This window comes from Giraffa tippelskirchi, chromosome 4 (assembly GCF_054371585.1).
Source record: "Giraffa tippelskirchi isolate mGirTip1 chromosome 4, T2T-mGirTip1v1.2.pri, whole genome shotgun sequence".
In the NCBI taxonomy this organism is placed as follows: Eukaryota; Metazoa; Chordata; class Mammalia; order Artiodactyla; family Giraffidae; genus Giraffa; species Giraffa tippelskirchi.
Genome location: NC_137278.1, coordinates 18087966 through 18111429, shown reverse-complemented (window position 1 = coordinate 18111429; position 23464 = coordinate 18087966). Strand labels below are relative to the sequence as shown.

At 48.8% G+C, this 23464-nt stretch overlaps 1 protein-coding gene across 11 annotated transcripts in view; it reads right to left on the bottom strand.

Moving 5' to 3' along the window:
* The window catches only part of ASAP2 (ArfGAP with SH3 domain, ankyrin repeat and PH domain 2), a 154141-nt gene that overhangs the window by 100582 nt on the left and 30095 nt on the right, over positions 1 to 23464 (bottom strand). For all 11 annotated transcript variants that reach the window (XR_014051586.1, XM_081483458.1, XM_081483459.1 and 8 more), the window contains one exon: positions 7007 to 7079. Coding sequence is in view for 10 of the 11 variants with exons in the window: in XM_081483458.1 (XP_081339584.1) it covers positions 7007 to 7079 (73 nt within the window). In the remaining variant the exon portion in view is untranslated. The remainder of the gene's footprint in view (positions 1 to 7006; positions 7080 to 23464) is intronic.

The window sequence follows — 23464 nt, the reverse complement described above, 5'->3', positions numbered from 1 at the left end:
GGGAAGGCTGGGCAGGCCTGGGACAGGAGAGGGTGTGGACAGACCAGGATCAGGGCCACTCGGGACACAGTGTGCTAGGACACAGACATGGAGGTGACACGCTCCTGCAGCAGGAGGCACCGGCCAGCCTGGGAGAGCCCTCAGGTCGGATGGGGCCAACCCACCACCAACCATGAAACTCGGCAGAGAAGTCCCTCTGGCACATAAATTAAGGAACATGAGACAGGAAAAAGTATTCGGCAGTGTGAGGCATCAATACTAAATCATCTTCACTGTTCTTCTAATAGTGCATAAAATGAGTGTTCTTCCTACCTGCCTAAGGAAATCAACTCTGAATATTATTGGAAGGATAAATGCTGATGTTCCAATGCTTTGGCCACCTGATGCAAAGAGCCGACTCGCTGGAAAAGACCCTGATGCTGGGAAAGATTGAGGGCAGGAGGAGAAGAAGATGACAGAGGATGAGATGGTTGGATGACATCATCGACTCAGTGGACATGAATCTGAGCAGATTCTGGGAGACAGTGAAGGACAGGGAAGCCTGGCATGCTGCAGTTCATGGGGTCACAAAGAGTTGGACAGGGCTTAGTGACTGAACAACAACCAGGATAATCAAACCACTACAGTGACTCCTCTTGGAACTGTCTTCAGAGCCAGAAGGACGGTGGTTACAACGCTCCTAACCGAATTGTCGCCAGCAGCTCAAACCCTTACTGAATCTGCCTGGCTTACTTCTGACATCTAGTTCTAAAATGGTTGAATCTATCCTTAAATCCCCCCACTAAATATATAATCAAGAAAATGTGCTAGAGAAGAGATCCAAAATGCTGTGAACTATGTCAGCAGCTCACATGAGAAGGTACAGGGTTTCCTCGGGTGACTGTTTTGAAGGAGACAACACTTGCTCTGAAATAAAGATTCCAGGATCAGTACGCTGGCTTAAAAAAAAAAAAAATTGAGACTCACAGCCTTATAATAACTCAAACTTGGCATGATGTAAAGATGGGTAAAAGGCGACAAAAATAGAGGCCCACCCTGCAAGTTCAGGCTGACGGTCAGACTGCTCTGTGCAATGCTTCAGAAAGAACAGGCTGGAACCCAGAATGCCATGTTGAAATCTCAGGCAAACGCCTCAACCTCCTGAAGCCTCAGTTTCCCCTCCGACCAAGTGGCAAAATGCCATTTCAAGCAGATGGAAGAGCGTGTGCTGAGGAAAGAGGACACGTGGACATGGGGGCACACAGCTAGCTGCGTGCCCACAAAGAAGGGCGCGGAGAGGCGGGAGGGACTCTGCACGGGTATCTAGGGTCCAGGGGATGCCAGGAGCTGGGATCGCGTCTGGTCTCCTGCCGTGTTGACTGGGCTGAGGCTCGAGGTGGGGGCAGGTTCAGGGAGGCCACGGCAGTTTCATAGGCAAATGAATTTGGAAAAGGTTAAGACCAGTTCCCCCTCACAATCCACTCTAGCATGTTACCCTTTTTGGCTAGTTTTCCAGGAAGAGAAACCTGTCACCTGTGCTTTGGTCCAATTTCCCTAAAATTTTTGGAGCCCACAGAAGCGCGTCCTTCCTCATCTGTCTCAAGCTCTGGAACTTCATGAACATGAGTGTGGACACACTGCAGAGTTGTGAGCACAGAAGCGACATCACCAAGTCATGTTTTAGAAAATGACTCTGAGGGGGCAGGTACAGAAATGAGGTTTAAGGCATGTGTTCCGCAGTACAGGTCAGAAAGGCGGATCAGCCACCAGCGGTGTTCAATTCGTTCAGGCAGCTTCCGGAAGCCAAAGTGCACACACCTTCCCCTCCTAATGCTTGTTTGCTGAAAAGCTGCCCTGCCGGGCCATGGGCCAGCCTCGGGAGCCACGGGAAGTCCTTCCTCGAGGCGGGCAGCGGCCACACAGACAACGTGTGCACGTGACTTCCTATTATTTCTGATCAGAACAACTTCTCAATGCAGGACTTCAAGGTCATTTTTGAACCTGATCAGACTATGAAATATCCCTTTTACACAAGCTTTAAATGATTAACTCAAAGTGAACACAATAAACAAAAAATCTCAAGGTACTTTTTGCAATCTGCCGTTTGTTAAAGAAATTGACATCCATCTCTTAGTGGTTTCTTGACTCTGGACGACAGCCTGCCAGTGTCAACAGTGGCAGCCTCGCAGCAGAGGGACCACTGCTCACAGCCCTGCCGGCAGGAGGCTGAGCTCCAAAAGCATCCAGAGAACACCTGCAACCTTTGCCCTCAGCAACCTCTTTGTAAAATGAGGACCATGTGTTGCAAAGGTAAGTATAAAGGTATAGAACCCCAAGGTACACAGAAACGTTCAAAAACATAAGATGATCATTATTCTCTTTGTCTACTCTCCACTTTATCCAGGAAAAGCGCTTTGTTCGGGGGTGACCACCTTTTGGGATATTGAAACCCTTGTTTCAGCAAATGTCAGGGCTCTATTAAGTGGAGGAAGCTTTATACTCTTGTCTTTGATATTTACTTTAAAATAGAAAAAAAATTAATAAAAATTTCCCGACATGTTTACTTCCAGTTAGGTGTTAGTCACTGAAAACGCCACTTCCTTCTTTCATAAAATCAGGGGTTGTCAGGTAATCAGTTAATATCTACGTATTGGCAAGCTAAGCATGGTGATAGTTTTGTTTTTCTTTTGTTGCTTGTTTTTAAAAAGCTGTAGAGGATAAACAACAAGGTCCCATTGTAGAAGAGTGAAAGTCTACATTCAACATCCTGTGATAAATCATAATGGAAAAAAACATAGAAAAGAATGCGTAAGCTGTGGTACAGATACACAATGGAATATTACTCAGCCATTAAAAAGAACACATTCGAATCAGTTCTAATGAGGTGGATGAAACTGGAGCCTATTATACAGAGTGAAGTAAGCCAGAAAGAAAAACACCAAAACAGTATACTAACACATATGTATGGTATTTAGTTAATCAGTAAAGATAACCCTGTATGCGAGACATCAAAAGAGACACAGAGAAATAGAACAGTATTATGGACTCTATGGGAGAGGGCGAGGGTGGGAGGATATGGGAGAATGGCATTGAAGCATGTAAATTATCATATGTGAAACGAATCGCCAGTCCAGGTTCGATGCATGATACAGGGTGCTCGGGGCTGCTGCACCGGGATGACCCAGTGGGATGGGATGGGGAGGGATGTGGGAGGGGGATTCTGGAAGGGGAAAACATGTACACCCACGGTGGATTCATGTCAATGTATGGCAAAACAAATACAATATTGTAAAGTTAAAAAATAGATAAATAAACTAATAAAACAAAAAAGAATGCGTATATATGTATACCTGAATCACTTTGCTGCACAGAATTTAACACAACATTGTTAATCAACTATACTTCAATAAAATAAATTTAAAAAGACAGCTGTAGGGGAGACTGTGAGGATCTAGACAGGGGTTTCTCAAGCTTGCATTACTGACATTTGGAGCCAGATAATTCTTTGCTGGGGGCTGTCCTGTGTGTCACAAGATCTTCAGCAGCATCCCTGGCCTCTAACATTAGGTACCAGTAGCTAGTGTGCATGCATGAAACATACACACACACATTCTTCAGTTGTCAATGTGTGTGTGTGTTGTGTTGATGGTGGTGAACCACACTGGCTGAGAACCACTGATCCACATCCGAACCTAAATGCACTATTTAGGAGACAAGGAAGCCAGGGCTAAAAGACACCAAGTGCTTGGTCCAGGGCACAGCAGCCCCACGCCACAAACTCCGGGCCCAAAAAGCTTTCCAGTTTAGTGGGGGACCAGCTCAGTGGGGAACCTAACTCCCAGCTCTTCTTGGCTTTCCTAAACTTATTTCACATTCATTTGGCACTTGTCATAAACAATTAATACCTGTCTAATCATCTTAACATCAATATAATTACAACATATTAAGTATGCAAAATAAAGGGAGGAGAAATAGCTATAAAGTCAAAATTCTGCAACATTCATTTTTGGCCTATTTTCCCCAAATATTTTTTCCTATGGATATGCTTTTCTCCCCATCTTGGTAAACTTTTAATTTTTTCTTTATCCTTGATGTCACGACAGGAGGACATGTCTTCAGATATGCACACATATCCACCCATACATAAATACATGTACATGTGGATATTAGTACACATAAATTTATATAAAACTTGTTTCCCTGAGAATTCAGTGGACTCTCTAAATCTGAGATCTGAAATCTTTCTTTAGTTCCAGGGACTTTTTTTCAGCTATCAATTAAAAAAAATTCCCCCCTTTCTACTCTCTTTTCCCTCTTCTGGAGCTCCTTTTAGGTGGATGCTAATATTGACTCTTTTGAATCTATTCTCATTGGCTCTTAATTTTTATTTCACAGTGTCCATCTGTTCAGCATCTTGTGTTCACACAACATGGGGCCCCACTAATTCCTTCTTCCTATGTGTGTAGCTTGCCATGTATTGAATTTTAGTTTTCATTTCAACAAGTTGGTTTTTTTTCTTTTTTTAAAAAATCTCCAAGCCTTTTACTGGTTATTTTTCACTAGTACTTGCCCATTTCAGCAATTTCATAACCTCCCTAGCCCCCTGAAGGATCCAAATCATTCATTCTTACTGAAAAGTCTTGCTTTGATTGCCTTATTAAATCTGTTTCTTCAAGTATGAGTTTTTCAGTTTCTTCATTTGGGGACTCTTCAACTGTTAGGCTATTCTTGACACTATCTGAGTGAGTGAGATTTTCATTTTGATGAAGTCTATCCATTTTTTTTCTTCTTTGTTTATAGCTTTCTTTGTCCTACCCAAGAAACTTTTGCCTACCCCAGGTTGCAAAGATACCCTCCTGTATTCTTCGAGAAGTTTCGAGGGTTTAGCTTTTACATTTAAATCTGTGATCCATTTCAAATTAATATTTTGGGTAAGGGATGGGAGAGCGTCATGGCTCCCTGGTTCCCATGTAGATATTCGGCTGTTTCAGCAGCAGTTGTTAAATTTTAGAATCAGCTTGTCAGTTCCCAGTTTTGATCAGGATTGTGTTGAACAGTAACATAAATTTGGGAAGCAATGACATCTTAACAATATTGTCTTCCAACCCACACACTCACCATATACCTCTTCATTTATTTAGGTCTTCTCTAGTTTCTGTCAGCAGCGTTTTATAGTTTTCAATGTCAGTTTCCTACGCATCTTTTGTTAAATCTGTTCCTAAATATACTTGGCTATTCTCAACTGCAGCATCATCTTTAAAGCTGAAATCTCCTACTACTCTTCACTGTCTTGGTCTGCACCGCCCTCCCTGGAGGAGAGAGAGCAGCTAATAGAGTTGTGCTCACATGACAGAGGACTCTCTCTTTTTTTTAATGTCTTTATGGCAGTGTGTACATGTCCATCCCAAACTCCCTAACTGTCTCTTTCCCCCATCTGCCTCCTCTGGTAACCATAAGTTTGTTCTCTGAGTCTGTGAGTCTGTTTTAAAGGTTACTCTTGAATAAGGTGGGGATTAATCAGGGTATAATTTATAGCCAGCCTCTATACCTGTGGTTCCTCCATATCCTCAGATTCAACCAACCATGGACCTTATTCATATCTGCTACTGAAAAACATCCACATGTAGGTGGACTCGCGCAGTTCAAAACAGCATTGTGCAAGGGTCACCTGCATTTGAGCTGGGGAACAGGGGTGTTAAGTGGGACCTACGAGGGTCACCTGCATTTGAGCTGGGGGACGGGGCTGTTGCGTGGGACCTGTGAGGGTCACCTGCATTTGAGCTGGGGGACGGGGGTGTCACGTGGGACCTGCGAGGGTCACCTGCATTTGAGCTAGGGGACAGGGGTACCGTGTGGGACCTGCAAGGGTTACCTGCATTTGAACTGGGGGGTGGGGGTGTTACGTGGGACCCGCAAGGGTCACCTGCATTTGAGCTGGGGGACGGGGGTACCACATGGGACCTGCAAGGGTTACTTCCATTTGAACTGGGGGACGGGGGCGTTACGTGGGACCCACAAGGGTCACCTGCATTTGAGCTGGGGGACGGGGGTACCACGTGGGACCTGCAAGGGTTACTTCCATTTGAACTGGGGGACGGGGGCGTTACGTGGGACCCGCAAGGGTCACCTGCATTTGAGCTGGGGGACGGGGGTACCACGTGGGACCTGTGCTTCCAGAAGGTCTCACAACCCTTCTCCTGACACCACACTACCAGCAGCACTCCCTGCCCTCTGCTCCAGTCACCGTCTTCCCTGAAGGGAGGGACCACGACGGGGAAGGGCACAACGCGGTGCTCCCGGGGGCATAGCCCAGGCCCCTCCCCTCCCAGGCCACCGCCTGTAGGCACCCCCGGGGTACCTGCCACCCTCAGCAGCGGTGTTTGTCTCCCACCAGCCAGCCCTTCTCTCTGCCCGCCATCAGCCCTGCTCCAACCTCCTCAGGATTCCTCACAACTGCTGGTCCCCCGAGGCTGCTATTTTCTTCTTTCTGAGTCAAACTTCCTAGTCATTTAATGACTTAAAAAACATTTTCTATCATCTGTAAGGATCTGTGTAGGGAGCAGACCTGCCACATACGTGCAGCCCGTCATTTTTAGGTCAAAAGTTCCATGTTTTTTTATTTTTAGCTATAATAAAGTCTAGATTAAATATTACTACAATCAAATTAGTTGATTATGCTTTCTTATTTATTTTCTTTCCAGACAAGACAGGTAAGAGAGAAAATGGAAAGGGCATCTGGCGTAATTAACAGCACAAACCAAACAACAGAGGCAAGTGGGTCCTCCCCCTAACCAGTCTGACAAAGCTGTTAACACAGGGCGATCACAGCAAACTCAACTGCACTTCAGAGGACAGGAAACACACACGCTCCTAAGAATGACACATCCCAGCTCACCTCTCTAATTTGTACACCCAGAAAAAGAAGTCTGGTTGATTATTCACTCACGGTAATTAACACTATGATATCCGGACTGCGAACACAAAATCAATCGTCCACAAAGAAAAGTGGGAAAGAACGTGTACTCACCCAGCCCGGAGATATTTATTGCTTTCACGGATTTCTTCATTTTGTAGAGAACCATCCGGTCCACGTCCAAGGCCTAAAATACAGAGAATGTACTCATTAACATGCGCTTGAGCTTAGATCACAGCTACAGAGAAGAGCCACATGAGAGCCACAGGGAGGCCAGTCTGGGGCCACCTCCCTGGGACCAGCGCTCAGTGCGGTGGGGAGGCACGTGGTCCCTAAAAGCCACCGCCTTGCCACACCCTCATCCACCTGAAGGCTCTGAGTTGTCTCTGATTGCTGTGCCCACTGGATGCTGGCCTCCCGCAGTGTCGCGAGTCAACCTGGACCAACTCTGCTTCCACCAACCCTCAGTTTATCCCTGTGAACCAGCCAGGGCCGGGGACGTGCCAGCCTGCCAGGGTCTGGACCAACCACCACACCATAGATGTGTACAGCTTTTACGATGCCTAGCAGATAGTAAGGGCTCAAATAATATTGGTTCAGTGACTAATCATACCTGGAGTTTTAATCACAAAAGACACAGGGGTAAAGTGTCCTTTTAGCCCAATGAAACTGTACAGAAAAGAAAGGGGTGTCACTTTTTGCTGTGATGGGAAGGAAAAAGCATTTGTCAACCGGGACAGAGACACCAAACACACGACTTCTGTGAAGACTCAACGCACACCCACAGGGAAGTAGCTAGCCTAATATCTGCTATACAGTAGATAATCGATAACATTTCTTGTTGCTCATTTTGAGTTTGATCAAAAAAGTACAATGATGGATCATCTTACACAGAGCACACCTTTCCCCAGAGAGACAGATTCTGGATGTCCGGCCTTCCTGAATCTCCTCTTGAATCCATTTTCAACGTGAGCTCAGTTGCTCAGTCGTGTCCGACTACTGAGACCCCATGGACTGTAGCCCGCCAGGCTCCTCCGTCCATAGGATTCTTCAGGCAAGAATACTGGAGTGGGTAGCCATTCCCTTCTCCAGGGGATCTTCCTGATCCAGGGACTGAGCCCACATCTCCTGCTTGGCAGGTGGATTCTTTACCACTGAGCCACCGGGGAAGCCCTTTTCAATACCTGCTTCGTAGGTCCCAGTTCTAACACAGCAACGACTATTTTTTGCTGGACGCTAAAAACAGATGTGACTGCTGCTGACAATTTTACACAGAAAAATTATCACAAGCCACCAGATATTTGACAGAGTGGTTAAATACAAAGAAAGCATGTAATAAAAAAGCACTGTTTTCCAATATATTGTAGAAAAGAGTAGGTAGGGACTAATATAAGACAGTAAACAAAATTATAGAGAATTAGCTTTTATTTTTCTAGAATGTCATCTCTAATCCATTCCTGACTTTCCCTTGAGATATAAAAAGAGATTTGGAACAGCAAATAACCCATGAAAATCACTACTGAACTATCTTTCTCACAAAATCTCATCAATTTTTACTGACCACGCATGTTCCGACTCCCAGGGTCCCCAGGGCCAGCAAGAAGACAGGGTTTGCTCAGGGCTGTGTCAGAAACACTACTTCCTGAAGCTTGGACAATGGTATGTCAGAGAACACGGCTCTCACATACAAAGACACAAGTTCAACACAGGCATCAAAAGCTCTTCCAATCTCCATATAAGGGGCCACTACGAAAAACACATCTGTTCTACTCAACATCTTGCCTAGTGTCTCGAGAGAATTTGGTCCTGCCTAGACTTTGGAATCACTAGAAAAGAATCTGTTGTGCCTGCATACTCAGTCGTGTCCAGCTCTTTGCAACCCCAGGGACTGTAGCCTGCCGGGCTCCTCTGTCCATGGGATTCTCCAAGTAAGAATACTGGAGTGGGTTGCCATACCCTCCTCCAGGGGATCTTCCCCACCGAGGGAGGGAACTCGTGTCTCCTGCCTTGGCAGGTGGATTCTTTACCACTGTGCTGTGTAGAAAAGTGTGTAGAAAAGCATCTGACTTGCATTCAAATAATAAAACCTGCTCCTCTTTCTAAAGCTTCTCACAGACAGCAGAAGACATCAACAGCAACCTGGTCAGACTATATGGAAACACTCTAAGTCAGCCAGTAGCCTTATTAAGCCCCTCCCGTGTGGTAGGAGGTGTGAAGGTAGAAAAAGTTCTGCACAGAAGAGAGAAACACACAAGAGTCCGAGGGACCACTCCCTGCCCAGGAGGTCCTAGGACAACCTCTCAGCTCTTTAGCAAAGCTTGATGAACCTGCACCCTGAACTTCCGTAAAATGAATTAATGAAGCTCCCATCAACCTGCTACCTTCTCTTGGCTTCCAAGTACTGTACACCTCCTCCCCACTACCCGCCCCCAGAACACTCTCCCTTCCTCCTCGTGACCTTCAGCTTCCACGCTGAATCTGGTTTGGTTGGTTTAGAGGCACCTCTTCCTCCTGAAAGTCTTCTTGGATGGGTCAGCTGGGTGCTCCTCCCAGCTTCTCCTACCAAGTTCTGTGCTTAAGAACTGACTCATTGGAAAAGACCCTGATGCTGGGAAAGATTGAAGGTGGGAAGAGAAGGGGACGACAGAGGATGAGATGTTGGATGGCATCACTGACTTGATGAACATGAGTTTGAGCAAGCTCTGGGAGTTGGTGATGGACAGGGAGGCGGTGATGGACAGGAGGCCTGGTGTGCTGCAGTCCATCGGGTCGCAAAGAGTAGGACGCAACTAAGCAACTGAAATGACAATTTACTGAGCACCTACCACAAGCTGAATATGAGCTACATTGTATAGATACGATGGTGTACAAAACAGGACCTGCCCCTGCCTTCATGGAGTTTACAATCTAGCAACTCAATGCCTGAAATAAACACAAATTAACTGTGACCACAGCCAGGGGTGCAGGACTGAGCTTGACCTGCTTTTCTATTTGTCCAGCTCTGCCTCGAGACAGATGCTGTCTCATAGGGTACCTACCAGGGCCAAGTGTCTGCTAAGCATGGAAATGTGGCTCATGGCACACCTTAAAGTGATGCTGTTTTGGACAAGCTAGGTTAAGTAAAATATAAATAAAACTAATTCTACTGTATTTTTTTACCTTCCTAATGTTCTCTTCTAAGGACAGACAAGGGGCAGCCACTGAAGTCTTCTTGGCAGAGGGCAGAGGGGAGGAGTAGGTCATGCGGACCCAGTGAGAACATGGATTTGGGCAGGCAGGGGAGTGGATTCAGAGAAAGCCCACCCAAAGGTGGGGGACTGGCTGGCCCCACAGTGGGAAGGTCGAGGCAGGGCAGCAGACACGCTGGAAAGGTCTGGGAGTGGCCACCGAGATCTACTCTCAACCAGGCTTCAACTCTCCAGCTGCTGGTCCTCCAAGAGAGTAATCTGTCCACCGGGCTTTGGTTCGATCACGCTGAGAAAAACGGGAACTTCAGTGTGGAAGGCTGACAGCAGAGGAAACAAGCTTTATCACAAAGTTCAACTCTGACAATCTCCTCCCAGGTTATACTGTGGGACACACCCCTCCCTGGTCATTCAAAGTCTTGTAAAGATATGCCGTCCCATGGAATCCTCGCCTTGTCATTAAAGGGCCATGCTGTTTCCTGAACTCAGGAAAGAGCAGATAAGCAGTAACGGCTGCTGTTCCAGTCTGTTAGGAAGAGCCTGGAAGTAAAGGTGAGGTGGGTGGTAGAGGTAATTTTTAATTAAAATTACAAGAGGGAAATGCAATTACCACCCCTCTCAAAAATACACTCCTCATTATGGTGCATATTTACAGATAATTAAGGTTGAATTTAGTCAGAAGTTCAAGTGATGGAAGACTTGAGTGCTGGAAAAAGCCTCTGTCATTTATATATAAAAACAGCACAGGAATCTTGGAACAAAAATAATAAAAATATGAGAGTTTCAAGGAACCAAAAACTTCTACCACTTGGGCTGAGATTTCTAACCAGATCACATCCTCACCCACACCCTGCCCTCTCTAAAATCTACCCAAGCTCAGGAAAAGAGAAAAAAAAGCTGTAATTACAACCAGAATTTGCATGTAAAAACTATAAACAAGCAAAAATCTAATAGACAATACGGCCCTAAGCAGGCACCGTGCAACAGCCTACATCTGGCCGAAGCTCATTAATTCTGAGGAGCCGGACCACAGTTGACCTTTAGTTTATAAAGCAAATTTCAGAGTAAATTTATCACATAAACAAGGGTGTGGGGATGTGTCTCAGATATTTCAGAGGAAAATAAACAACTGTCTACAACCACTTTTAAGGCCTCTCTTTTGATCCCCTGAACTGTTGTATTAATAGCCACAGTTCTTATTTATTCATGGAAGCAGCTCTCCTCTGAGTCCACGGCTGGTCCAGGGCTGTGTGCAGCGTGGGAAAGGACATCTTTCCGGGAGGACGCACACACCTCTCCTTTTCAGACCCATGCTGTCCAAGACGGCAGCCGCTAGCCACAGACGAATATTTAGAGTAAAATTACAGAGTCAGCTTCTCAGCCTTGCTCCCTTTTCTCCGGAGCTCCGGTCGTGGACCAGAGACCATTTCCAAGCAGGTTGCCCTTGATGCTTCTCCTCTTTTCTGAGGGTCCCTCTGTGTGCCACCCTCCAGGGCTGCCCCATAAAACACTGGGAGCACTTAGGGGCCCATGCCCTCTTCCCTCGGTAAGCTTGACACCAACACCACCATGTGACACGCCTGTCTCCCCTGTTCCCAGGGCCCTACGGGGACCTCCATTCTGGCACGAAGCCACCCTCGTCCTGATGCTGGACTGTGGGACCACGCCTCAAGGCGGTCTGAGGTGAGCCTCGGGCATCTGGGGTCGACAGGCATGTCTACCCCTCAGTCTATTTACAGGCAGCCATGAGCCAAGGATCTGTCCAATCTATATGATGATCGGGTGATGGGGGATACTAACTCTGAACCCCCATTAAAAGAAAGGTTCATACATCAACTATACTTCAATTAAATAAACGAATAAGAAAAAAAAAAAAAGAGAGCCAAGAGAGAGAAATGTCATCCCTCCCAGAAGGAATTCCACTCTTCTCATTAGTAGACCTGCATTACCAAAAACCATAAAGAAGGCTGAGCACTGAAGAACTGATGCTTTCGAACTGCGGTGCTGGAGAAGACCCTTAAGCGCCCCTTGGACAGCAAGGAGATCAAACCAGTCAATCCTAAAGGAAATCAACCCTGAATATTCATGGGAAGGGCTAATGGTGAAGCTGAAGCTCCAATACCTTGGCCATCTGATGCGAAGAACTGACTCACTGGAAAAAGACCCTGATGCCGGGAAAGACTGAAGGCAAAAAGAGAAGAGGATGGCAGAGAATGAGAATGATTAGTTAGCATTACCGACTCAATGGACATGAATCCGAGTAAACTCCAGGAGATAGTGAAGGACAAGGGAGTCTGGCATGCTGCAGTTCATGGGGTCACAAAGAGTCGGACACGACTTAAGAGACTGAACAGCAACAACAAAACCAAAAGAACTATACTTCATCATCATTATTATATTCTGATTTTCATTAATAAAAAAATTTTGTGGAAATTTATTTTATCTCTTATTATCTAAGCATGTACACAGTTTCCTCAATTTTGCCTCTGGGGCTGAAAAGCCTGAAATATTTACTATCTGGCCCTTTACAGATAAACTCTGCTGACCTCTGACCTGCGGATCCACAGAAACGTTTCTCCAGCACCACCCTGCTGCTCCTGCCCTGACCTGGAGGGGTCGGCACAGGGCCAGCTTCGTCCCCAGCTCCCTAAGGCCACAACTGGAGCCAGCAAGAGTAGCAATGGCCTGGCCTATTGTTGGAACCCAGAGATGCTGCCCTGGAGGACAGCGGACCACAGGCCTCCCCAATCGGGCCACAATCCAAGCCTGACCCATCTCCCTCATTCCTTTCAAGAAGGACCAATTGGAAAGGAAATGACAGATTTGAAGGACAGAAGACCAAATAGCAAAACAAAACAATGCGCAGACCTGTGCCCTAAGGACAGCTTTGCCAAGAAAGGGTTGTACAGACATTGAGATGGCAGCTTTGCCTCATCGCACGTTTGATCTGACTTCTGAAGTCATGGAGAACATTAATGACAGTGTCAAATATTTCCAGAAGCCTTTTGGGAAGCACAGAAATGCACTGTGGCCTTCAGGCTCGGTTTAAAGGAAGAGCAATAATGGATTGCCCTCCTCCTGGGAATAAAGCAGAGGCCAGGAGAATAGCAGGTGTCATGAAGAATAAAGATCAAATAAATAGCCAAGCTGGATCACAGCTGTGTGCAACGTGTGCATGAGGACAAACCAGAAGGTCGAACTTTGGTGTTGCCTAATAAAATCAAAGTTACTCACAGTATGTGAATATCTGCATTGGAAGATACGTATAAAGATGTTCGTGGCACGCTTCCAAGGAGCTGAAAACTGGGCAAAACCAAATGCCTATCAATGGGAAAATGGATGAACTGTTGTATATACATACAACAGAATGCTACACAGCAATGGAAACGAGCAATCTTTGCCCACCCAGAACACAAATGAAAATTCACAGAAATATTAAAGAAGCAATTTGCAAAAGTAAACATGCAATATAATACCATAAAAACATTTTTAGATAGACAAAATTAGACTGTGTTCAGAGATTTAGACTATGTTTAAGGGTGTAGATATTACTTAGAAAAAATGGGAAAGAGCCACAAATGCCCAACTAGAGGGGTAACCACACACACGACAGTGCCCTCCTAGGATCCGAGTCTAGACTTGTTAGGATGACTGATGCCAACTGGGTCACACAACTGAAGCCATGAAATGGAAAAGAACACCGACCATGTACAAAGACCCGGGATAACAAAGGAGAGCCCTGAGGCATGTAAGACTGAAGGACCGAGTATCCACAGGCTCCCCATGGACCCTCTCCTTGGAAAGCCAGCCCCCAACACGAGCCTTATCAGAATCACTAAGGCAGAGAAACGGAAACAGATGATGTGAACCCAGCTTTATAAAAGTGCTCCCCATCCTGATTTTTACTAGGGGGCAGGTTCTGGGAGATCTGAGGAGCTAAAAGGGAAAGGCGAATTTTGGAAAGAGAGCTACAACCCACCAGAAGCAAAGAAGGCACCCCCAGTCTCCCTGGCCCTGGTGCCCTGTTCCTAGACAGATGAGGGGCAGGGGGAAGGCCTGGCCTGGGTCCCCCAACACCTCCCACAGTGCTCTGCTCACAAACAGAAGGGGCCTTATCCCAGAAGGTGCCAGCACACCCCTGCAGGAAGTGGGGTGGGGAACAGGCGTGGACCTGGCACCACAGGCCTGGCCATGCAGAAAAAGCAGCAGGGGAGGCTGGGAGTGAGGTCAGCCCAGGGGCACAGGAGCAAGCCACACGAACACATGCTGGTAACACAAATGGGGCAGGGGGCACTGGAGATGTTTTCTTCTTTCTGGGCCCCATGTGCAGACAAGGAGCACAAAGTAAGACTTTGTTCTGTAAGCAAGGAGCAAGCTTCCAGAACTGCGCCTCCAGCCCCGTGTGCTGACAGTGGGGTGCCCAGAGTTCCAGAGTGGCCAGGGGAGCTTAGCAAGCTTCTACATGCACCTTTCCTAACGTTGGGAAATCATCGCTCTTGCACCCTGCTCCCTGGGCTTCGTTTTAAGCCCCTTCCTCTAAGCTCGTCCAGGTGCATGGGCACACCTGTGCAGCCTAAAGCTGGGCACACCTGCCCAGACCACTGGTGTAACCAGTCTGGGGTTCCAGAATCTTCCAAGAGCCGAGGAGGGGTAGGCGGGGCCTGAAGGCAGGTGGCGGGCTTGCCTAGTTCCACCATCAACTCCGGGCTTTTCCAGGGGAAGTTCAGAGAGAGGACCGCTATCTGGCTGTGTCTTGATCTTCCACTTCTCGGTTCCTGTTTCCCATCCCAAAGGCCTGGCACCCTGCCCTGTGATGAGGCGGGAAGGAGGGAGGAGGGAAACCCAGAGGAAGAAGGAAGGAACCAGCTGGCTTGTTGAGGCCCCAGAGCCGCCTGCCGCACACAGAGCCACCCTCGCAGCAGCGCAGCAGCGCAGCAGCGGGAGTTTTCCGGGGGGGAAAGGAGGTGAAAATGCAAATCAGTTCACATGCTCCCTGGACTCCTGTTGCACAGCCCAGCCCCGTGGGTGGGTCACGTGGCTGGTCACAGCTGGGACAGACCCGGGGCTGCACAGGGCCTGGTGGCTGCTCCGGAGGGCTCGGCCCCGGTCCACTTAGGGTGAGAACAACGGCGGCCAAGGGAGCCAACTACTGGGAGCCCACGCCCCTCAGGACCCTGCACTCACAGCCTGGGTCTGGATGGGCTTGTTCCCCAGGGTGCTCCACCCAAGAACCTAAGGGTGGTCGTCTGTAAGGAGTGATAGACAGAGCTTGGACTAACACTGGGCAGATGCTCATGTAAGGGGTGAAGCTGAGGTGCCCGGGGCATGAGGGCATCAAGCCTGCCCACAGCCCTGGCGCTCCAAATGGGGCTCCTGGCGCCAGGAAACCTACAGGTGGGTCTACACCAGGGGCCCCCTGCTCCCTGCTCCGTTTAATCTCAGGAGCATGCAGAACCCTTCAGGGGTGTGAGAGCTGAAAAGAGGGCACGGGGGGAATTCACCATCAGCACCCCCAGCCTGGAACACAGCAGGGCTGCTTTACAGACGAGGCATCAGATTGAGTTCATCCAAAGAACAGGAACCTCTGCTAAACACACAGTGGAAGACGGCTTCCACTGCATCGGAAAGCTAACTGAACCCAGCCGGGAGCAACGCAGGGACCAGAGAGGAGGACCGCCGGGGGACAGAGGGCCTCACCCCTTCTTCTTCCCTCTGAACCACTCCGCCCCCAGAAGGCACCTTCTCACCCAGGAAGCGGGGGGAAGCTGGGGAGTGGAGACCGTGGCTTGGACAGAAACATGGGACCGGCCAAGTCAGGGAGGAGGGAAAGGTGAGGTTTCAGAGGAGCCAGCAGCTCGGCAGGAAGAAGTGGTCACAGAGCCAGGGGAGCTGGCGGGATGCGGCTGGACCTGGGGGTGGGGACGGGCAGCCAAAGGCAAGAGCAGCTCTCGGCGGGGTGAGGTGGCTGCCGGGGGTCTCAGAGGCTGTTTATTCTCAGCATCTGGGGATGTGAGTGTTTCTCCCCAAGGAAGGGCTTCAGACCATTCGTTTTTACTTTCTTTGTTCTCTATCCAAAGAAAACTAACCCCCAGCTGACAGAGTCAGAGGGAGAGCAGGGGACGGGTTCCCACAGCCCAGGGGAGAGGCCCCCTCCCGCCTGCAGGACCCCCGGTCAGTCCTCATTCTCCTCTCCACCCCCAACTCACCCCCCAACCTGCCCCGCTCAGGACACATGCCCGCTGCAGCTGCCATCCCAGATGATATAAAAGTAGATATCCCACATTTCTTGAACCAGAATGCTATCTGCTTTTAAAGCTAACATGCGAAGTATTTACTATCCCTCAAAAAAGCAAAGATACAAAATGTGTATTGTTTCTCAAGAAACCTGTGGAAGCTGCAAGAGTCGATAGATGTTATGCTCGTAGAAGCTGAGCAACCCAGTCTACATTTATTACAGGGACAGGAATGATGGATTGTGCAAAACCAAGGGTGGGCACAATGGCCGGGAAAAGGCACGGACAGGCTCTGTCACCTACTCATATTGTGGCTCGAGACAAGTCACTTCTCCTCTGAGGTCCCAGACAAAAGAGTCAATGAAACTACTGTCTTTAAGGCAGTTTGCATTTCAGCTATCTATCTTTCCAAGGAGGGACTATCAGTTCAGTTCGGTCACTCAGTTGTGTCCGACTCTTTGCGACCCCATGAGTTGCACCACACCAGGCCTCCCTGTCCATCACCAACTCCCGGAGTTTACCCAAACTCATGTCCATCGAGTCGGTGATGCCATCCAGCCATCTCATCCTCTGTCGTCCCCTTCTCCTCCTGCCCCCAATCCTTCCCAGCATCAGGGTCTTTTCAAATGAGTCAGCTCTTTGCATCAGGTGGCCAAAGTATTGGAGTTCCAGCTTCAACATCAGTCCTTCCAATGAACACCCAGGACTGATCTCCTTTAGGATGTACTGGTTGGATCTCCTTGCAGTCCAAGGGACTCTCAAGGGTCTTCTCCAACAACGCAGTTCAAAAGCATCAATTCTTCCGTGCTCAGCTTTCTTCACAGTCCAACTCTCACACCCATACATGACCACTGGAAAAACCATAGCCTTGACTAGACGGACCTTTGTTGGCAAAGTAATGTCTCTGCTTTTTAATATGCTGTCTAGGTTGGTCATAACTTTCCTTCCAAGGAGGGACTATAAGTGCATTCAAGTGCATCTGACGTAATGGATTAATTTTCCAGGGTAACTGAGAATCCTGCCCAAGGATCTCAACAGAATCAATCGATCATTAATACTGTGAATAATCAATCCTATTCCAAATGTACAAACAAATCCTTGGTAAGAGCAAAACTTAATTTTTAACTAAAAATGTCGCATTTCCCTGGCTTGGACTCCTCAAAAGAGAGAGAAACATCAAGTGTGTGTCAGCACAATTCACCAGAAGGTCAAGGTACCAACATGGAGATGTCAGTCAGCAGTCACCTTAGGGGTAGTGGTATTAATAAATCTCACACCTGCATGAGCCCTCAGTTTTTCAAGTACCTTCCAAAGGCCTTTAAGATCAACTCCTCTAGGGTCACTGGTTCCTCAATTACCTAAACTCCAACGCAGTTCCAACACTATGGCCTCAGGTGTCTGTCTGCCTCCCTGCCCACAGGCAACAGCACCTCCAGTCAGCATCTGTGCAGGGAATGTTACCAGCTGTCTGACACTGAGGACAGCTCTCCTCCCAGCCCTTCCCTGAGGGCCATGTTCTATGGGCCACATGAAAACATCTCCCTGTCGGTACATGCCAAGCATACAGTCTGGCTCATTATAAAACACTGATGAGAGAAACTCAGTGAACTAGACAGGTTAATTAATGAAAAAAAAAAATTAAGGAAAGGAGAAAATGAGAGATGCTGGCTTGCACTTCCTATTCTTCAAGTCCCTCAGTTCAGCCCAGGCCCATCCGTGGTCCTGTCAGGTCAGCCTTCCTTCCTGCCGGTTCCCTCACTGGACCTGCCATGGTTAATCCCTCAGCTACAGCTTACTGCTTTCCAACCGTGTCTGGGAGCTATTTGTGGACTCGGTTTAGACAAAAACACACCACACTGTATTTCTCCTCGGGGGACCAGGCAATGTCCCCACATCCTTTTAGACCAGCTGTGGGATGAGGAAACACTTCACACATTCTAAAACATGTTAAATGATTAAGACTGAGACCATGACCGTTGCACAGGGCCCTGGGTCTGACATCCCCAGAGTCGTGTGTGGCAATGGGAGTTGCCAGGACTCCAGGGTTCTAGAAACGAGGATGCAATGAGACTGCCTGGCGTTTCCTGCCCCTTCCCCTGACCAACCATAGAGTCTGTGGTCAAACACCAGCGGCTGAATTATGAGGAACAATCACCATGTGTGCAGCATACCATGCAGATTACAGAATGCTAGTCAACAAACCTTAAATGCCCACTTGTGTCTGGCAGCAAGCTAAATGCTAGAAGTGATGAGGATGGATGGAGGTTCAGCCCCAAGGAGAGAGACCACGTGTACCATTTCAGCTTCATAACAAGCCTGGAGGTAGTTAATGTAGGTGTTACTTCCCTCATTTTACAGATAGTGAAAGTTTGAAGGTGGGAGAAGGGGATGACAGAGGATGAGATGGTTGGATGGCATCACCGACTCAATGGACATGAGTTTGGGCAAACTCCGGAAGATGGTAAAGGACAGGGCAGCCTGGAGTGCTGCAGTCGACGGGGTCACAAAGAGTTGGACACGCTAAGTTAATGACCAACAACAGACAGTGAAACTGCAGCTGAGGAGATGAAGTACATTTCCTCTGTAAGGAAACAGCACAGACGGCAGGAGCTGTAACTGGGGTGTGACCCCTCCAGCTCCTGCCTTCCCTCCCCCACGGCGCCCAGCCTGACGTGCCCACACTCCCTTCACAGACCCCACAGAGAGCCAGCCCAAACGAGAAGCCAGAGGTTTGCAGAGGGGTTTCCAGGGTGCCTCCTCTGTGACCAGGGCCCCTGGGGAGGTCCTGGCCGCCTCTGAAGGAGCAAGGCAGCCAACTCCACTCAGCCCTCGGGGGCAGGCCACCGGCAGGACTCAGCACACCCACGGCACCCACTCTCTGGGCCCCGTGGCACCACTGGTGCTGCCCCACCCCACAAAAGCCCGATGGGCAGGCACGTGACGCCTGTCATTTCCTCCCAGGGATTCTCCCCGTGACCTCAGCAAGGCACTTCCGGGGCACACTGCCCGCAGGCCCCCGGGAAGTGCGCGTGGCAGACAAAGCCGACGCATCCCGGCAAACCCCTCCCCGTCTGAGCACAAGGCGAGCCTGAATGTGTGGTTCAAGTATATAACTACGAAACCCTATAGACGTCACAACCATCACAGACATGAAAATTGCTACGTGCGGAAAGCTCTGCCACCCACTTTGGAGACCCAGGGGCAGATGGAGTAGACAGAGAGAGGGTTAAGGGTCAGGGTGAAGCCACAGACCTGCTGTGCAGGCCAAGTTCACTCCACATTTAAGGTGCTCTTAGAGCAGGGTGTTGAGCCCAAAACCTCACAGCAGAAGAACAAGACGTTAGGCCCCCATCGGCCATAAAGAGGGAAAAAACCTGGGTCACGCAGGACACCCCGAGGCCAACCTGGCTCCACCACTAACTGTCTGTGTGGCCTTGGCCAACGGTCAACTTCTCAGCCCCGGCCTGGGCTGGCTCATCAGAGAACTTGCCACTGTCCACAGGAATGCTAGCGTGGAGTTTTTTCTAGACTTAAATTCTAGGAGCCTATGCCTCTATGCACATGGGAGTGGATAGATTACGAAGAATGGCATTATTTAACACAAACTTCATCCCTGGATTCAGGGTCCCTGACCATAAGGGACTTCCAATCTAACTGAAATACACAACCTACACGTCAAATGGTCCAGGAAAATTCACCAAGTAACTGACTAGTAGACATCGGGGGATGTTATGGCTAGAAACAGAGTGAATGAGTGCCAGGGAAACAGAGCAAATTCCCATACCTACCCATCACCCGCATCTGATGCCTTCTGCTCAGTGTCATGAATTCTCCTGGGAATCCTCTGAGCTAGGGGCATTATCCTTGTTTCAGAGAAGAAGAAACTGAGGCTCAAATAGTTAGCTCTCACTGGGTCACCTAGCAAGTAGGTGGCAGAAGTCATCAAGAGTCACACCCTGGACTGTGACTCCACAGCCCACAGTCTAACATTCCTCATATTTGAAAACTAAGAATTCTACATAAATTGATTATCTGGGGGGAAAAAATAACATGGAAGTACCAAAAGATTTTTTTAAAAAACTAAAAAAAAAGTTTTAGTTTTAAAACTTCAAAAAATAAACTTATAAAATTTTTTTTAAAAGTTAAAAAAAAAAAAAACTTATCTTGGTTGGAAATCCCAGGGAAGCAAATTTTCTATTGTCCTGTTTTCTTAAATAGAGAATGGAGCACAATTCTGCTTAATTCTCAGGCTTGCTGGAAGCACCAAAGACCGCCTGGCCCGTAACACCTGGACAGTCTGTGTGGGAAGCAGGACCACCAGGCACCACGCCGCAGCCCCGCCCGCGCGCCGCGTCCTCTCTGCCCTCAGCTGCCATCCTCGGCCCTCTCGGCCAGCCTAGACTCCAGGGCGGCTGAGCTGAGGCCTATTCTGTTGACTTCCAGTTCCTGGACCTGTTTCAGGTGGCCGGGGTTGCTAAGTGTCTGACCCCTAGATACGTGGGGCAAGACTGTGCCTAAGAGCTGGGGGACACATCACAAAAAGGTTATCACAGAGAGAGAGAGAATGTGTTTGTGAGAGAGAGGGAGTGTGTGAGAGAGAGTGTGTGTGAGGGAGAGTGTGTGTGTGAGTGTGTGTGTGAGAAAGTGAGTGTGTATGTGAGGGAGAGTGTGTGTGTGTGAGTGTGTGTGTGTGTGAGAGTGTGTGTGTGAGAAAGTGAGTGTGAGTGAGAAAGTGAGTGTGTGTGTGAGGGAGAGTGTGTGTGAGGGAGTGTGTGTGAGGGAGAGTGTGTGTGTGAGAAAGTGAGTGTGAGAGTGAGTATGAGAAAGTGAGTGTGAGAGTGAGTGTGTGTGTGAGGGAGAGTGTGTGTGAGGGAGAGTGTGTGTATGAGAGTGTGCATGTGTGTGTGTGAGAGAGTGTGTGTATGAATGTGTGTGTGAGAAAGTGTGTGTGAGAGTGTGTGTGTGAGAAAGTGAGTGTGAGAGTGAGTGTGTGAGGGAGTGTGTGTGTATGTGTGAGAGTGAGTGTGAGTGTGTGAGTGAGAGTGTACATGTGTGTGTGTGAGATAGTGTGTGTGTATGTGAGTGTATGTGTGTGAGAGTGAGTGTGTGTGTGAGTGTGTGTGAGTGTATGTGTGAGAGAGTGAGTGTGAGTGAGTGTGAGCAATAGTGTGTGAGTATGTATGAGTGAGTGCGTGTCCATGTGTCTGTGTGGAGCGGAGGGGGGACTGGGCCCAGAGAAGGACAGTTTCCGGGATCAGCCCAGTTGAGCACCAGGTTTAACCTGAAGACACCTACCGCGTGCAGTGAGGAGGAGAGAGACCAGGCAAGGACAGGCACTGTTGGCACGTGCAGCAAGTAACAGGAACAGCACCCATGCCCCGAACACCTGCTCTGTGCCTGCTGCTGGCCCTTGTGCTCTTGGACGCCATTTCATTTAACGAGTGACTTAGTACCATTGCCAAACTGCAGAATGAGGATGCTGAGGGCCAGACTGAGCTTTTAAGACAGACGACACATGAGCCAGTGAGCAGTGGGGGTGAGCTCTAAACCCGGAAACACAAACGTCAGCGCCCACCCAGTTCCTTCCACTGTCTCACGCTCCCTTAAAGACCCTTCTCACAGAAAGTAAAAGTGAAGTCGCTCAGTCGTGTCCAACTCTTTGCAACTCCATGGACTGTAGCCCACCAGGCTTCTCCATCCATGGGATTCTCCAGGCCAGAATACTGGAGTGGGTTGCCATTTCCTTCTCCAGGGGATCGTCCCAACCCAAGGATCGAACCTGGGTCTCCTGCATTGCAAACAGATACTTTTACTGTCTGAACCACCAGGGAAGCAGCCAGCAAACCCACAGAAGCACACGAATCAAAAAGCAACAGTAGCACCTGAGGAATAAGGTCCCTGAGGCTGATGTTCTATCAGGTAGGCAAACGGCTAAACTATCAATCACCTGGAGCAGAAGGGGACAGGGGACCACCTGAGACTCGCCACGTGAGGCACCTGGTGATATGGAACTGTGTGGAGGTGGTGCCTCTCCCCCAAAGCACGAGGTGGTGGTGAAAGTCACTCGGTCCGGTCCAACTCTTTGCAACTGCTTGAACTGTACCCCAGGCTCCTCTGTCCATGGAATTCTCCAGGCCAGAATACTGGACTGGGTAGCCGTTCCCTTCTCCACGGGATCTTCCCAACCCAGGGATCGAACCCAGGTCTCTTGCATGGTAGGCAGATTCTTTACCGTCTGAGCCACCAGGGAAGCTCAAAGCACAAAGAGGTCTCCCCCAGCTGACAGCCAAGACTTCAGCCTCATCAAGGCTCCCAGCGGCTGCCTCCTCAACACCCGGCCCCTGCAGCCTGTGCCATCAAAACTCGGGAACAGACGAACTGCTGCCAGGCAAAGAGCTGTCTCCTCAATGAAACCCCCCACTGGCTGACGGTTCTGCACACGCTGCTTGCACACCAGGCCTTTCCGGGGACAAGCGTTTCCCACGCAGGGGTGCCATGGTGGCTGAATGACTGGGATGTGAAGGGAGGATCAAGAACACGGGGGACGGAGGAGCGAGGAAGCCACACCGTACTGACGATTACTGAATTGAAGGCGTTTTCGTTTTTTTAAAAGAATTCTAGACCCAGATGAAAGCTTACATACAGCTGAAGGATTAAAAGTTTTACACCACTCCCCTGCTCAGCAGCATCATGGGTTACTGAAAAGATATGTGCACCTCGAATGGTGGTTAAGTCTGCCTATGCTAAATGAGCAGGGAGGGTGAGCTGCAGAGACGTACAGAGAATCCCATCCAATTTTTTTGCTCATAAATGGCAAGTGTTGTCCAAAGTCAAGCAGTTTCTGAGGAGCACACCCACAGCCCCCAGTCCAGAGCTCCATCCTGGCCCCAGGACACAACCCTGTTGTCCTTTCACTAAACTTAAATAACCATCTCCTCCACACACTACTTCGGAGAAGGCAATGGCACCCCACTCCAGTACTCTTGCCTGGAAAATCCCATGGACGGAGGAGCCTGGTGGGCTGCCATCTATGGGGTCGCCCAGAGTCAGACACGACTAAAGCGACTTAGCAGCAGCAGCCACACACTACTTGTATTAATAAGTTCCATCAGAGAGTCAAAGGTGGGGCTCACTCTTCTTGCACCTGGGCCTCA